Here is a 17,280-nt window from a genome sequence, read left to right as displayed (position 1 = left end):
CAGACTAATCCCGTTTTGAATTTGCAGTAAATTTCAACATACATGGATGTCTCCAAATTTGGGATTTAAGTTTTACACTGTGTTTAAATTGTTCCACATTATTTCATAACGGGCCAAATACAAAACAAATATTACAAATGTCGCCTAGATATCGGTAAATCAGAGGACAGCTGACTGTAAGAGTTTGTGAAAGTAGCCTTAATGATCACAAAATGCTAAGCATGCATCTAGGCTATTTGAGTTTCTTAAAGCTGAGCTGTGCTTAAATTGTTCAATACATGATGCTCCTTCTCAGCCAGCATCACCGCTGCTAAGACGGCTTTCTACAATGACAAAATCAACAGTGCTACAGACACTCGAAAACTTTTTTCAACCTTCAAATCGCTACTCAACCCTCAGATGCCTCCTCCTCCATCCAGCCTTACTGCAGATACCCTCGCCTCATTTTTTACAAACAAAGTGGCGGCAATCAGCGGTCAATTCTCTACATGCCCACTCAACGCATCGGACTCAGATACCGCACTCCTACAACCTCTAGGGACTGCTAGATCATCTTTTTCAGCATTCACGCCTCTCTCCGAGAATGAAGTATCTAGACTCCTGACATGCAGCCGTCCTACCACATGCTCGCTGGACCCCATACCTACAAGCCTACTTCAGTCCATCAGCCCGACCATCGCACCAGCTATCACACACGTGATCAATGCATCGCTAACCTCCGGCACATTTCCAACAGCGTTCAAAACGGCCCGGGTAACACCGTTACTTAAGAAAGCTTCTCTCAACCCTGCTCAAGTCGAGAACTACCGCCCTGTCTCACTCCTGCCTTTCTTATCCAAAGGCATTGAACGAGCAGTCTCCAAACAGGTCTCTGACTTCCTTTCACAGAACAACCTTCTGGATCCAAATCAGTCTGGGTTCAAAAGCGGCCACTCTACCGAAACGGCTCTGCTGTCTGTAACAGAAGCCTTAAAAGAAGCCAGGGCGACCGCTCGGTCATCAGTACTCATTCTGCTTGACTTATCGGCTGCCTTTGACACGGTTAATCACCGCATCCTTCTCTCTATACTCGCTAACATGGGAATCTCCGGTTCTGCTCTCTCCTGGTTTGAATCCTACCTCACAGGACGCTCGTTTAACGTATCATGGCTTGGTCAGCTATCTGCACCTCACCATCTCACCACAGGGGTCCCCCAGGGCTCAGTACTGGGCCCCCTTCTCTTTGCTATCTACACCACCTCCTTGGGACAGATTATCCGTTCGCATGGCTTCTCATACCACTGCTATGCAGACGACACACAGCTCTATCTGTCCTTTCCACCTGATGACCCCTTGGTTTCAGCACGGATCTCGGATTGCCTCTCAGACATAGCTACATGGATGAAGGCACACCACCTCCAGCTGAACCTCTCAAAGACTGAACTGCTGGTCCTCCCAGCTAAACCTACCATACACCACGACATCAACATCAAATTTGACTCTCTGTCTGTTTCACCTACCAGGACTGCAAGAAATCTAGGAGTTGTTCTCGACAACCAACTAAACTTCTCAGATCATGTTGCCTCAGTCGCCCGGTCATGCCGTTTCGCACTCTACAATATACGGAAAATCAGGACTTACTTAACTCAAGATGCCACCCAACTTCTGGTTCAGGCAATAGTCATCTCACGACTCGACTACTGCAACGCCCTCCTGACAGGTCTCCCAGCCTGCGCAGTGAAACCACTTCAGATGATCCAGAACGCGGCAGCGCGCCTGGTCTACAACCAACCCAAGAGGGCACATGTTACCCCGCTACTCATCCAGCTACATTGGCTACCTATGGCGGCCCGCATCAAATTCAAGGCTCTAACGCTTGCCTACAAAGTAGTCTCCGGTTCTGCTCCCACCTACTTGAATGCCTTCATACAGACATACGCTACCTCCAGACCGCTGCGCTCCTCAGACGAACGACGTCTAGCTCTACCTCCGGTACGCTCAGGCCAATCAAAACTTTTCTCATCTGTTGTTCCTCGCTGGTGGAACACACTGCCAGTTCCTACAAGGGCAGGGACATCCCTCTCCATTTTCAAAAAACTCCTGAAGACCCAGCTCTTTAGAGAACATCTCCTCTCATAGCAACACTTACAACAAGTCTTGCTGATCCTAGCACTCACCAGCCGTCTTAAACTGACACGTAACTGTTAAAAACAGCACTCACTGATGCACTTATTCTTACTGTACTCTAATGTTTTTTTAAATTGTCCTAATATTGTTGAGAATTGCTCTAAACTTAAACTGTTTACCATGTTGTTAGTCGCTTTGGCTAAAAATGCGTCAGCCAAATGTAATGTAATGTAATGTAATGTAATGTAATAACAGGCCAAATATAAAATAAATGTTAAATATAGCCTAGATAACTGAAAATATTAGATGATCAGATGATTTACAGTTATATGTAATATGTCATGTTTTATGTTTTTGTATACAGTGATGCAGGTCTACTGCAGTGAATACAACTTTGATCATTTTTATAGCCTACTACTGTATAGTTAACTTTGGCCTTGGTGCCCTGACATGTGGCCTTTGTGCCCCCCACCAAATATGCCCAACTGAAGGCCAAGTGGCCTTGCCCCTAAAATGGTGAAATTCCAAGCCTGATTGTGGGTATGGCCCGTTATGTACTTCACCTCAAGCCTGAAGTATTTTTTGTAGCTCAAACAAATGTTTTCAAAATTGTGCAGTATAGTTGCTTGCCACATTGTAATTGACTCATATTTGTGCATTCATTCAATTAAGGTGATTGAGTTTCAGTTAAAGAAACAGTTCATGAAGCATCCTACAAATGCAGGCTCATTTAACACAGAAAAAGGGTAGCCTGTCATACACTATGCCTGTTATTTTAGTTGGCTTTACATTCTGCTATGTTGCACATAGTTGTTCAGGTACAATGTTTTATCATTTGTGAATTTGTGAAGTCAAATTTGCCATATTTGTTGTGGGCATTGTCAAGATTATCTCAGGGAGAGTGTAATCCAAACTGTTGTTTGAGACAATTAAAAAATAAAAAATAAACATGGCACTTTTTCCCTAAATTACGTTGAAGTATTTTTCTTATTTTGCACAGACAATGTTAACATTTGGAAAGCCTTGTTGCATTCAAGAATGCATCCAGTGGGGCATCACAATAACATTAAGCATGTTGTGTTAATTCCACAACAGGAGATATGTGATGTTACCTAAATTAGTTTTGAGGAAAAATAACCCACATATCGACATCGGTATCGGCTGATATCGGAATCGAAATTTGAGAGTTGGACAATATCGGCATATCGGATATCGGCAAAAAAGCCAATATCGGACATCCCTACTATTTACAATATTTTCTGTAAAGCAGAGTTTGTAAACACATTATCATCAACTTAATTCACGCACAACTTTTATTTGAGCAGTAGAGAGAATAACAATGAATGGATGCAGCAACTACAGAAATTGTACAGAAAATGTAACCATACTTGCTGCTTTCTTGTACTATCTGTTGCTGGTTAACAGCACATGAAAAGCTGATTTAAGCTAATTCACTAACTCAAGACTTCAAGGCCATCATGGATATAAAACGTTTTTTGAAAATAACGAAAGGATGGAGGGAACATAGGGAGCTTGGAGTTATTTCAGATGGGCTACAACAAGGTAGGCAAAATTATGGTGCTTAAAACCTTACACAACGGTAAATTGGAACAAAACTAAAAGTAACTTTAGCCTTTATAGGGCTGTAGCCTATAAAGTTGTCCAGATTAATAGGTCGTAATTAGGCGTTGTTGTAAAGATATTGCATGTAGATGTTGTACTTTATAGGCTACTAAATATTTAGGTCACCAATGCACGAACAAAACCGGGAAATGGACAAATATTATCAAGGCTTTGAATGTTTCCGTCTGTGCACGGGGGTGTCTGTAGATTGGTGTGCAACGCATTCATTCATGCAGGCCTGTGGTCATGCATGCGCCCTTAAAATAGCATCTGCATTTTCGCCACAGACTTTAGACCAGGGAGTTCCTGGTCTGTGGCGGAATTGTTTTCTGAAACTGCAAAATATCAACAGTGAACGTTTGCGCCGGAACACGCCCCATCTTTTCGCTGAACCGCCCCCGTGGGCGCAATCGAATTCCCTAATTTACAGGCATGTACCTGTGGAGGGAAAATTCCAATATGCGCTGACTGCAAAATAGGAAAGACAAACGCGCGAGTATACAAAGTCAATTGCGCCGGGACGGAAAATAGAGCCCTAAATGTCTGTTCTTGGTCTTGGATTTCGTGAATACATTTCTAAATAAATGCGACTTATAGTCCAGTGCGATTTACATATGTTTTAGGACTGTCAAAATAACTGATTAATTTCAATTTATTAATTTGAGAAAAAATAACTGATTAAAAAAAATAACTGATTAAAAAAAATAGCGCAGATTAATCGATTCCGTATGACCTTTGACCCCGAGCCGTTGTAGTCAGTAACCATTAGACTGTAAAATGAAGGAGAGAGAAGAAAATGTGCTGCCTAGATCATTGATTGGAACATTTACGGCCTGATGGTGTTGATAAAAATTCACAATTTCGTCACCGTTTAAAAAAAAAAAAAAAAAACATAGTCCAGTATTTCTTTCGAAATTGAAATGAAGTTGTATGCAACAGCAAACCCTAGCTTACTAACAGGTTGGAATTTTGAAATGTCACGTGACGTGATGTCTCGTGTGAGGCGTTGCTGTTGCATACAACTTCATTTCAATTTCGAAAGAAATACTGGACTATGTTTTTTTTTTTTTAAAACGCCGACGAAATTGTGAATTTCCAGAGCGTGTTACTCCACACTCGGCAATCGACTCCTACGGACTTTCCCCTAAAGATGGCAGCTGCAGCAGCAACATTTCCGGAAAGGTACTGGCTTGATGAAGTTCATTCTGGACTCTCTATCCGACCACATAAAGACCTCGGGATACTTCGGTTTGGCTTTAGGGACCCTCTACTCAATACCACGTAAGTGTAATGTTGTCTGGAACTGTAGAAGAGGTATAAAAATAGTGTTTTGTAGCGGCGAAATGACATGCCCGGATCACTTCCAGGCTAACGAGTTTTGACTAAAAACGGTAAAATCGAACTTTCTCAAAACACATCCGAATGACATGATTTTGATGTCAACTCAACGTATGTACTCCCAATCATCCGTAAATTGATCTAAAGTGCATTTTACTCCAGATAATTCCTTTAACACCCAGCACACACTGAGGAAATCTAGGCAAAGACTGTACTGTACTTCCTACGTCAGCTGAGGAAGTTCAAAGTATCAGCACCCATCTTGAAGGCCTTTTACTCCTCAGCTGTGGAGAGTGTCCTGACAAGTTGCATCATCACTTGGTATGGGAACTGTACAGCCCGTGACTGCAGTGCCCTACAGAGAGTGGTGCGATCTGCCGAACGTACCATCAGAGCACCTGTCCCTACCCTGCAAGAGACCTACAAGAAAATACTATGTACCAGGGCCCAACGTATCTTAAAGGACTCGTCACATCCTGATCATGGACTTTTCAAAAGACTGAGGTCAGGCAAACGTCTTTGCTGCTACAAGCACCACTTAAGAAGTTTTTTTGTCTTAAGAAGGCTTTGTGAATACGGCCCTAGAATAGAGAGACTGAGGAGGAGCTTCTATCCTCAAGCAATCCGTATCCTGAACACACACAAGACTATATAAACTTTTTTTTTTTTTACACACTTGCACATGGACTGTATACACACTGCACTTTTTATTCTCTCTTGCTATTTATTAAAATATTTCTTGATCTTTCTTTCTTCACACTTGCACAGAAAAAGCTGAACACCAAATGAAATTTCACTACATGTTTTACATTAGTATTGCGATGTATGTGACAAATAAACCTCCTTGTATCCTTGTATCCTTTGATTGTCTCCATGTGAATTTTAGACCAATTATATTTCTATTTTAGATATAGAAACGAGAAGTGTTAAATTATTTGTGCTATAGGTAGGGGCAGGCTTGGAATTTCACCATTCTGGGGGCAAGGCCACTTGGCCTTCAGTTGGGCATATTTGGTGGGGGGCACAAAGGCCACATGTCAGGGCACCAAGGCCAAAGTTAACTATACAGTAGTAGGCTATAAAAATGATCAAAGTTGTATTTAGCCTATTCACTGCAGTAGACCTGCATCACTGTATGAAACATTACTGAAACATGACATATTACATAGAACTGTAAATCATCTGATCATCTAATATTTGCAGATATCTAGGCTATATATAACATTTATTTTATATTTGGCCTGTTATGAAATCATGTATTGAACAATTTAAGCACAGCTCAGCTTTAAGAAACTCAAATAGCCTAGATGCATGCTTAGCATTTTGTGATCATTAAGGCTACTTTCACAAACTCTTAGTCTGCTGTCCTATGATTTACCAATATAGGCGATATTTGTAACATTTATTTTGTATTTGGCCCGTTATGAAATCATGTGGAACAATTTAAACACATTGGTAAAGCCCAAATTTGGAGACATCCATGCATGTCGAAATTTACTGCAAATTCAAAACTAGATTACTCTGGAACGGCTAACTGTACAGGGGACTGCTTTACACTTTTGTGTTCGGTAAGGTCTGCTGTTTATTCTGATATATGGTTTGTCATGTGTTAAAAGAAGGGTTCGTGAAGTATTCCACCGAGATTAATGGGTAGGGAGATCATGGGACGCAAAACCTTCAGTAGAATGTATGATTAAATTGAATTATATTATTTACTTTTCTCGCGAACCGTTCAACACAGCAATTATCGGCTAACATCGTTTAAAAGCTGAGAAAAAGCTCTTTCATGTGATACTTGTGATGTCTGTGTGATGAATAGGCTACTTCGCGAGTAGTTCAACTGAGAAGAATGGGTGAATTTGGACGCACTTTCTTTCTTGCGCTGTCACTTTCTCCACTGCATAAAAGACTAAATTAATTTGCGCTGTGAATGCTAAGATTATTTTGACAGGCCACAGGCTAAATAAAAATCGCTATTAGTAGGACGCAAAGCAGAATATTGAAAGAACGGGGCACCAAGGCCACCGTGGCCTGTAAACCTCTGATTTTCAAAGGGGCCTCACGGCCAGTGCAAGGGGCTACGACGGCCATGGCCGTCGTGGCCGCCGTGAAATTCCTACCATGGGTAGGGGATTTCCCATTGTGGCCATTCAACAACCAAGCCTATTTAACATTACTTAACATGACTCAGGATACAACGACAATGTACAGTTGGCAAACACGCCATTTGATGTGCCCAGGATACGCAATGGCCTTCCTTCAAGGTACCACATGCGCTGCTAGTAGCCTGAATGCCCAAACAAGGATCCAAAGGACAAAGTTGACAACAAAGCAAGCTTTGTGTGCAAAAAAACAGCATTACCAACAGAGCAGCCCTGTATCAAGCAACTGTATCAAGCAAACACCTTTCATCATTTGTGTTTCGTTAGTTAGTTAGGCCCACAACACCTCCAAAAGGCTAAACAGTAGTGTCTGGTGTCCCAGATCCATCCCCCTCCACTCTCATGATGGGTTCAGTAACAACAAATCCTTCGGCCATTCTTCTTTGTTGCTGTGGCCATTTATGGTCCAATCAATAACAAAACCAGACAAACCCTTGATGTCAGCACCAACAAATATTTTTAAAAAAGTCAATTCACCTTATTCACTCGAAAACCAAAACGAGGCTGAGGTGTACACTGACCAGACTAGATCATGTTAACGCTATAGGACATCATTTATTATTTATTGACCAATGTATATCCTAACACCAGAGTTTCCTTTTCAGGAAAGAGTTAGCATGAGCGTCTCCTGTTATTCTCAAACAGTGGGCCTTGTCTAGGCCTACCTGACTCAGCCCAGAGTTTTAAGGCTTCTCTGGCTGCAGTATGTAGCTCACCCACATGTTCATTCCAGCCAGGTTTTATGTTATTATGAACCTTACCTCTAGGTCTAGTAAGAGAAGCACTTGATGTATTAAGGCTATTGACAATGCTGTCATACATGGAACATATAATACAAGGCCATGGTTATGATCTTTACAATTAATGTCCTGACACAGCAATGCATCTTTGGGTAATTTAATGAGGTGAGGTAAGACCAATCGTCTTTACAAAATCTCTCCAGATCGTCCAGATTCCTAGGTCCACACTTGTGCATTCTTCTCACCCCACTGTTTTTTCTATTCAGTTTAGATCAGGGGACTAAGATGGCAATGGGAGAAGTTTGATTTTGTGTTCAGTAAACCATATTTGTTTTGTTCTGGACGTTTGTTTTGGTTCATTGACCTGATTAATAACCAATCATGACCCACACTTTTAGTGTCTTGGTAGAGATGACAGATTTCCTTTATTTTTCTTGTTTCTTGGTTTTTCTTGGGGTTTATGATACCATGCACCTTAATTAGGTTCCCAATGCCTTTGGGAATAAAAACACCCCTACAATATCACAGCCCCTCCACCATAATTCCCATTAAACATGGTGTTCTTTTCAGTATAGTCATTATTCGTGCTCCAAACACACCTAAAGTTTTTCTAGCCAAAGAGCGCAATTTTAGACCACACTTCCAGACAAAGTCACTGTACCATTCAGTAACTCCTGCTATTTACATTGGTAATTAAAGGACTGGACAGGCTTTCACCTGGCATGCCCTTTAAATAATCTATTAGCAGTGAGGTCACTTTTGAAGATTTTTTGGGGGACTTGGTGACCCCAAGATGATAGCTTTTTCTGTAACTCTCCAACAGTGGTTCTTATGGGTTTTCCCCCTGTTACCATCCTCCATACTCTACGTGGGGGCAAGATAACCATGGGTCTTTGTCCAAGCATGTTTGTCACATTTCCAGTTGATTAGAACCTTTTAATCATTGTTTTAACTGTAAATATAGGCATTTTCAACAAAGTACCTAGTTTTTATAGATATTCCCTTACTTACAAATGTCAGCACACTTTCTTTTTATTTAAATTTAGTGTATTCTCTTGTCTTTCCGATGTTGAAAAATGACTAGAGGATTTAGCCTCTGTGTCACTTTATTTTCATACCTTAGTGAAAAAGAAAGTCATGAACTACTTCTGAAAGTTCACAGACACTCTGAACTTAAATAAGTAGAAATGAAATAGGAAAATGCTTCTGTTATGTTTTGTATATAAGATTTGTCTAGGGGTGCCCATAATGAGCAATGTGTTTTTGTTAAAAATATTTATTTCTTTATGAGATTTTATTTTTCTCAGAATACATTTTCTTCCTTTCAAGGATGGATTTTCCCTCATTGTTTTCATTGTGAGAGTACAATAAATCACCAAAAGATGAGGGTACTGTATATACTAGGGTTGTCAAAATAACATGTTAATTTGATTAATTACAGAAAGAATAACACGTTAAAAAATGAATGCTGATTAATTGCATTTCTTAGTGTCATTTGACCCAGTGCAGTCTGGCTATAGTGACTGAAGGAGTCACTTCCATTTGCATTTATCATGCTAAAAATCACCAGCCTGCTCCAAAGGGAAATTTATGATAAAAGAGAGAGAGGTTGAACTTTAAAGTCTATAATGTTGGTTTGGCTCTTCATTGATTCACCCATCTGCCAAAATTGTTTTTTAAATATATGTTCATAGCAAAAATGGATGCATGTGATTAATTTAGATTAATTAATCAGAGTATGTAATTAATTAAATACATGTTTTTAATCGCTTGACATATATACACTTACTTGGTTACATTGTATAGTATACCTATGGGTTTTCATTCTTAGCCTGAGTCAAAACAATGATTTTGACTCAATTTATTTAGCTATGGTACAACATTACAGCACTTTGTACACAAAATGCCCATACACTGAGCTACTTTCACATAGATTTTCAAGTGCCTACTAGCTACCCCACAAACCATTTTAATCCTATGACAATGACCAAAAAACACAACTTCCCCTTGTATAATCCTTAAAATATTCAAGCCCATTATATGTGGAGAGCTCAAATATTGGTACATTAATAAAATATAAGTAAGTATAAGTATATATACTCTTTTGATCCCGTAAGGGAAATTTGGTCTCTGCATTTATCCCAATCCGTGAATTAGTGAAATACACTCAGCACACAGTGAACACACAGTGAGGTGAAGCACACACTAATCCCGGTGCAGTGAGCTGCCTGCAACAACAAATCTGAGACGGTGCAGCAACAACCTTATCTGATTTGACACGGAATGACCCATGTACCATTTGTAGGTCAGACTATGTTCCATTAGGTCGCTACTATGACCTTTCTTTCCTTTCTCTGGCCATTACAGGCAGGAAAGGGAAAAGTCAAATTTGAAAATCCCACTACGTCCCCTAGTCACATCATGTATATCATCATATTGTTATTTGAAAGCCAACAAGAAACAATGATTTCCTTCAAATGTTTTCAGATTTCCAAACATATCAATGTTTTTTTTTTTTTTTACCTGGGATGGGTGAAGTGAGGGTTCAGGTGAAGCCAAGTTGGTCTGCACAGACTGACTTTTCTCAAGCAGACTGTGTGTGAAAGCCAGTCTATCAAGGGTGTGAGTATTCCTCCTCCAGTGACTGTCACTCTGAGCCAGCGCTTCATCTTCACTGAGCGCACGCACAACAGGACCTGGCAGGGGAAGGGGCATAGCCCCATCACTTTCATAGCCATCCTTGGCCCTGCTATGCTGTAATGAAGCTCCACCACCTTGGTCCCACCTCATACGAAGTTTCAGAGCCTGTTGTGCCTCCTGTGCCAATTGTGCCTTTAGCAAGGCAGACTCAGCATTTTCCTGGGCTAAGATCCCACCCTCCAGAGAGGGTTTATATGACTTGTGCTTGCGCTTTCCCCCCACAGCAGTATGCTGCAGTGTGAAGGAGCCACTAAAAGTTGACGCATTCCCCATGTTGTTATAGCATGCCATATGCTCCGCAGTCCTGAAGCCAGATTGTTCCACATAAACTAGTTGCTTAACATACTCTCGTCCAGCTGCACTGTATTCCCGCCCACTAGAACTACAGCTTTGCTCAGTAGAGGTGTAAACTCGTCTCCCAGTGCTGCAGTCAGGCCCACTATGGCAGTAGTCTTGAAATTCTAGGTTAGAATTGTTTTGCTGACTGGCTGGTTTCTGCCGGGTTAGCACCAGCTGGCTGTAAGGGGAGTGACTTTGTTTAGGTGAGGGGTAACTAATGGTGGGCTTCCGTGCTGGAGACATATCAGAGCTGTAATGGGAGGAGTCACGATGCATATCAGTAGGAGGTTCTTCATAAATGGGAGGTGCCTGATATTCAGTGGGTGGTTCCTCATATAGAGGGGGCTCATAGGTATATCTGGGGGAGGGTGGTTGTGATTCCCCAGATGAATGCCTCTGTATGCTCAACTCTGTTCTCCTCAAGTAGGGTGACTGCGATTGGCAATCGGGATGGAGGACAGGTGAGGCCTGAGGCTCAGGAGAAGTATTATCAGGACAGTGATGTGGATGGGTACAGGAGACTGAGAAACCATTCCCCTCAGACAAATAGCTGGGCTCCCGATCTGACACTTTAATCAGCATTCTGAACCTGCAAAACAATGTACAAATTTCCATGTAATCCCATACCCCAAAGAGCACGCATGATCTATATCTAAATCTTAAATTGAAAAAAAAAAAATGCAACCAAAAAGAGCCTTTTACTTATTAGTTTATTAACACTACCCAAGAATGTAGATGGCACAAATGAATTACATTATTTGCTATGATGAAAACTTAAGCTTGCAATAATGGATGATGGAATTAAGTGTAAAATCACAGGATATAAACACAATTGTTTATTTTACAATAGTCTATTTTAAACTTAAAACTCATGTAAAATACAGATGTCTAAAGCCATCTAAATGACTGTAAAGATGTGCATTATGAAGAGACTTTCATTTTAAAATGGTTATTACAAAAACTAATTTTGGGGAGAGACTTGGTGGGCTTTTTTTCTTTGAACTTTAAAATTTGAACGATGGTGCGTAAAAATGGCCAATTGTTTGCTTTAATTGAAGTGCAAACAAAAAGCAAGCAACAAGGCAACGCATCTTGGGCTGTAGGTTCACTTATATATATATACCACTTATCTTGTTTCATAGTACACTTGCCGTAAGATAACCACGTCCAGTATAATAGATGTAAATTTGGCATTATAAAATAAATGCAGCATTAGGAAATAAAAGTCCCTTAAATAAATAGATGTGAAATTATGAAATAAAAGTATTATAAGTATCACTCAGGAGCTTCTAGACAAACAGAAGCTGTCACACAAAATTGTAGAAAACCCCTGGGATTTAAAAAATATAGGTTCCTGATAACAGTATGTGTAATTACACATCTAAAAGCTCTTTCATTGGTTAAACCAATGCATTGGCCAACACAAATATGTTCAGTTAATTTTACAGTTGGCCTAATATTTTGGTGATGGATAAAAAAGCTACAAGAAAATAAGACAACACACATGTGGGTTTGAGTTCTGAAGTGCAGTTGTGGTTATTTCCCCATTAATTTAAATGGGGTCTGAATTGACAAGTATCTCTTGATATAACCAGGATGACTACCAGAGGTATTACTAGGATGACCTTTTGTCTTTCTATAATACACCTTAAAATTATATTTTCTTTTCTCCACAAGGCCATAACAAATCAACTCATAATACAAATCAACAAATCAAATACCTTTCAACCTCTTCCTCTTTCTCTTGTTCAGGTGAGGAGGAGTTAACAACACTGTGTGCAGGGCTTGAGTGTGTTGTCACCGTAACACACTGTGAGGTTGTGTCCGTGTTCTGTTTGAGGGTCTGCAATTTGGCAAGTGGAATGATGTCGCAGGACTTGGGACGGTGCCAAACAGTGCGCTGTGTAGCAGCACTATAGTAGTAGAAGCGAGAGGTTTTAGGGTCGAACAGTTCCCACCACTGATCTTCTCCACTGGGTTTGATACGGACCCCTGCTGGTGCATCCCATACACACTCTCCTGTCAGTAGATTAGCATACATCCGCTCACGTGTGCGTGGCTCAACAATCTCCACCCACTCTAACCTGCAAAATCACACAAATGGAGAAAGGTATTGTAGTATTCATTCAACCAAATAATTCAGTCAATACTGTTAGCATCATAAGAATATTACATGCTTTATACTGCTCCTCAATATTTATCAACATTTTTATACAGTATTTAGTAAATGTTTCATTGAACCTTATGCTTGATCAATACTTTTTTTTTGGCAGCAAATAAATGGAACTAGATGTACCGCAAAGCGGCACAAAATATGACCGCCACTCAGACCTGCACATTGTCTCCGCAAAAATAAATCTGTCAATTTGTCTCCATCTCCTACTCCACCCCCTACTTTTGCAACTTTTGTGTAAATGAGTGTGTGCAAGTGTGCGTTTGCTTTTGTGTATATGTGTGCTTCTCTATGTGTGTGTTTTCGCTTGTGAGAGTGTGTGTGGGGGTAATAGGGTGTGTGTGTGTGTCTGCTTGCCTGCATGTGTGTGTGTGTTTTATGTGTCTGTGTGTGTGTTCACTTGTGAGGTGGTGTGTGGGGGTAATGGTGCGTGTGTGTGTGTGTGTGCCTGCATGTGTGTTTTTATAGATAGATAGATAGATAGATTACTTTATTCATCCCCAGAGGGAAATTATGGTGTTACAGCAGCAATTAATAATATGTGACCCTGCACCAGTCGTTTTGGTAAAATTTACAAAATGAAGTTAATGTGCTCACATGAACAGACATTGACTAAGCTTTCCAACGATATGTATATCGAGGGTATTGCAAAAAGTATCGCTAAGATAACCGCATCCAAAGTTGGCATGGTTCTCCTGTCACGATACACCAGAAGAGGAGAAAATCACCTTTTTAAGTAAATTGTCACGTGCGATAGTGTGAGGACACAGCTATTATTAGCCTTACGGCTAATAATAGCTGTGTTGTTGTAAATCAGGGCCGTAGTCACCATAGACATTGGGTGGGACGTGTCCCCCCCATTATTCAGATGTGACCAGAATGCCCCCCCCAATATTCGGACATAGAAAAAAAAATAAAGAAAAAAACGCTAAAGGCTACTACAGGAAACCAACAAGTCCCACAATCTGAAATGAAATCAAACGTAAATAACGCACAAATTAGTGACCTATTGATGGTTTCAGAGAGAGTAGCCTACACTGTGAGTGGTTTGTCCTGGTGGTTTTGCGTTTTTCGTTAGAGGCGTGTGCTATCAAAAGCTTCCTGCACCCTACTGCGGTGCGGGCTGTCAATAATATAGCAAAAGATACCGGTATAATTCTCACAAAACTTGTTGGAAAGGTGTAGCACTGTCTAAGGAAACCCCATTCATTTTTGAAGCTGATCAGACTCAAAGGGAACTTTGAAGCATTTTCCATACTGTAGCCTATTTTCTCGCAATGATAGCGAAAGTGAAACGTAGTGTCCTTTTATTTGAATTTGTGTGTCCTGTGTCATTCATTTCTTTCACATGTCTTACAACATAAATAATGCATTCATATGCTAGTAGTAATGTCAGAAATGAACCGGTTTATAAGCCTCTTAGAAATGGTTGTTGCTTCTTGCATGTTACATTTAGATGCACACTCAATCCATGCAGGCAAAACATACTCAATGTGGCGACGGCACAAAAGTTGAAAAAACTTTTACGATGGCGGTGATAGCCTACAGTTAATGTGAATCGCGGACAATAACCAAAGAAAGGAATTTCCACCTCCATTCACCAAATAAAGGTTGTGTTTCTACATGTTAAAAACGTAATTTCTGTCAGAAACCAGCATTATGCATAGGATAACTTGAGGTGAGTCAGACAGAAGAGGGACCTGTCTTAGTAGCCTATCTTGAATCCCATCCCTTTCAAACTACCTTATAATTGTGTGATTAGCCGCCAGAATAATAAAATCAAAATACAAAATATGATTGGGCTATAGGTCCAAACCTATGAGTAAGCATTCAGTGTAATATAGAGGTTATCAAAGATACTCTAGTTTGTATTTTCTTTTAAAATATACATTTTGGAGACAAATGGAGTCATACCACAGGTCTATGTCTAGGGATGGATTATTGAATGGACCTACTGGGCCCAAGAGCTCAGGGGGCCCTGAAGCCTAAGACTGTGTGAAGTTGCTTCTCCGCCCTTCTCTTCTATTTCCACAAAACTCACAAGTCGTCATAATATAAAGGGTCATTTTGTTTTTAAATCTTCCGGGGGAGTATGCCCCCGGGCCCCCCTATCTTAACTGGGGAGGGTTTTTTTGCATCTATGCCCAGGGGTTCATAATCCATCCGTGCCTATGTCCGTCAAAAGTTTGGTATATCCTAATTGACTGACTTAACTAATGACTTGTTTGTGATTTTAATAATATTTTTGAATGCCAGGAAATGTATTGAAATTCTGTTATTGAAATTCAGACCCCACAACAGATTTGGTCCCCCCCAATGTTGACATCATGGCTACGGCCTTGTTGTAAATGGGTCATTCTACGAAAACTGGCAAAGCTGAATTAACAATATTTTTTTCATAATTATTTCATATTTTAGGAAATATAATAATGGTAAAAATAAATGATTTACTTTTTAAGAATACATCTCTTTTTTTAAAGGATTTTAAGCACTTTTCGTATTAGGAATATTGCAAAAGCTGTAAAAATGGCTTGTCCCTCGGTATGACTTGTCTAGTATCACTGGCTATTTAGGATTAAAAAAGTCAAATTATCATAAAAATAAATACATGTACAAAAAGCCTCAAGTGTCTGTTCATGGATCATTAAACAATTTTATTTGGAATGTTTTTAAAATTATGAAAAAATCAACATTTTACATTTGTCCCCATGTTGTCGTCAACCCTGTTACTTTTGGATAAAAACCCCTTTGGAGAAAATGAACTGTGCCAAAAGTTACATCATTTTCAGGAAGTGATATCCCCTGCCTTCCAGGAAGTTAATGGTGAAAAGACCAGAAAAGTGTTGTTCTCTTTTAATGACTTTTATTACGGTTTTGCTCCGTCTGACAGAAGGGGACAAGCTAGTTTTGTCAACCCTGTTACCACAAAATCATGCATTAAAAAATAATTTGAAAATTTAGCATTTTAACCTCTCTTGAATGCACACCATGTGGTGTCCTGGTGTCCACCACATGGCTAGTAATGGCTGCCGATAACAATATTTCATCAACCCTGTTACTGTCAACCCTGTTACTGTCAATCCTAAAATCTAATAATTCATGTGTTCAACTCCAGAATTATTTATGTAACACATAATTATTTGTATAATATTCATGAATAGTTACAAGAGCACTCATTATTTTATAATAATATATGGGGTTTTTTTGGTAACAGGGTTGACATAGCACACATACCTCCATTGACTATTTGTTAAAGTAAATAAATAAATAAATAAGATAGCTTGAGATGGCACCGCATGTTTTTCTGAGAGGTAAGAATCTACTTCATCCAAATAGGTGCTTCAAGATTTTAAAAACAGTACTTTGAAAATTAGATATTTTGAATGCAAAATGGCACGTTTTCGTGGAATGACCCAAATAGTTATGGCAGTGGGCAGGAATGATTTCCTATAACAGTCCTCGTTACAGCGAAGTTGGAGCAACCTCAAGCTGAAAACACTCTGTTGTTTGACCAGTAGTTCGTTCAGTGGATGTGAGGTGTTAAGGAGCTTTTGCAACATCCTTCTCTCAACAACTAACTCTAGGGGTTCAAGTGTAGGCCTACTTCACAGCCAGCTCTTTTAATCAACTTTTTGGTGTCATTTGCCCTGATACTGGTACTAGAGCCCGACCGATTTATTGGCGGGCCGATATTATCGGCCGATATTAGGCATTTTCCAAACTATCAGTATCGGCATTTATAATGGCAGATAAATAGCCTGGGTGCCATTCCGAACTTAAGACTACGTCAGGCTAGCCGATAAATGAATATTTTAAAAATAAAATAAAAACGGACGAAACACCCTTCAACCATGTCATGAGTGTTGGCGTTGTATAGTTTGTCCACCAGAGGGCACTCTACACCGTCCCTGCTGGCAACACTCGTGTATAACGCGCCACACATCCTGCAAGCTGCTGATCAAGTGTGTTCATGGTGATTTGGTCACGAGACATACATTGCTTGAATAACAATTAAAAGAACATCCCCATCAGTTCTCTTAACTCAAATAAGCATGACAAAATTTGTGAAAACAATGTCCAGTTTTGCTGCTGTTAAATA

The 17,280-nt window shown here is 40.0% G+C and overlaps 1 protein-coding gene across 1 annotated transcript in view; it reads right to left on the bottom strand.

The window, feature by feature from the left end:
• Window positions 1-17,280, bottom strand: part of arhgap39 (Rho GTPase activating protein 39) — a 106,251-nt gene that overhangs the window by 51,514 nt on the left and 37,457 nt on the right. Inside the window, exons 2-3 of the mRNA XM_076277783.1 lie at window positions 12,730-13,092; window positions 10,493-11,597 (exon numbers count right to left, since the gene is read on the bottom strand). Of these exons, the coding sequence (XP_076133898.1) occupies window positions 10,493-11,597; window positions 12,730-13,092 (1,468 nt within the window). The remainder of the gene's footprint in view (window positions 1-10,492; window positions 11,598-12,729; window positions 13,093-17,280) is intronic.

The sequence above is a fragment of the Alosa pseudoharengus genome, unplaced genomic scaffold, assembly GCF_046254945.1.
Source record: "Alosa pseudoharengus isolate Yale_2024_CS ecotype anadromous, Long Island Sound unplaced genomic scaffold, YU_APseudo_1.1 YU_APseudo_1.1_scf_11, whole genome shotgun sequence".
NCBI classification, from domain to species: Eukaryota; Metazoa; Chordata; class Actinopteri; order Clupeiformes; family Clupeidae; genus Alosa; species Alosa pseudoharengus.
Note: the sequence above shows the minus strand (reverse complement) of the source record. Positions and strands in the feature narration are given on the sequence as shown.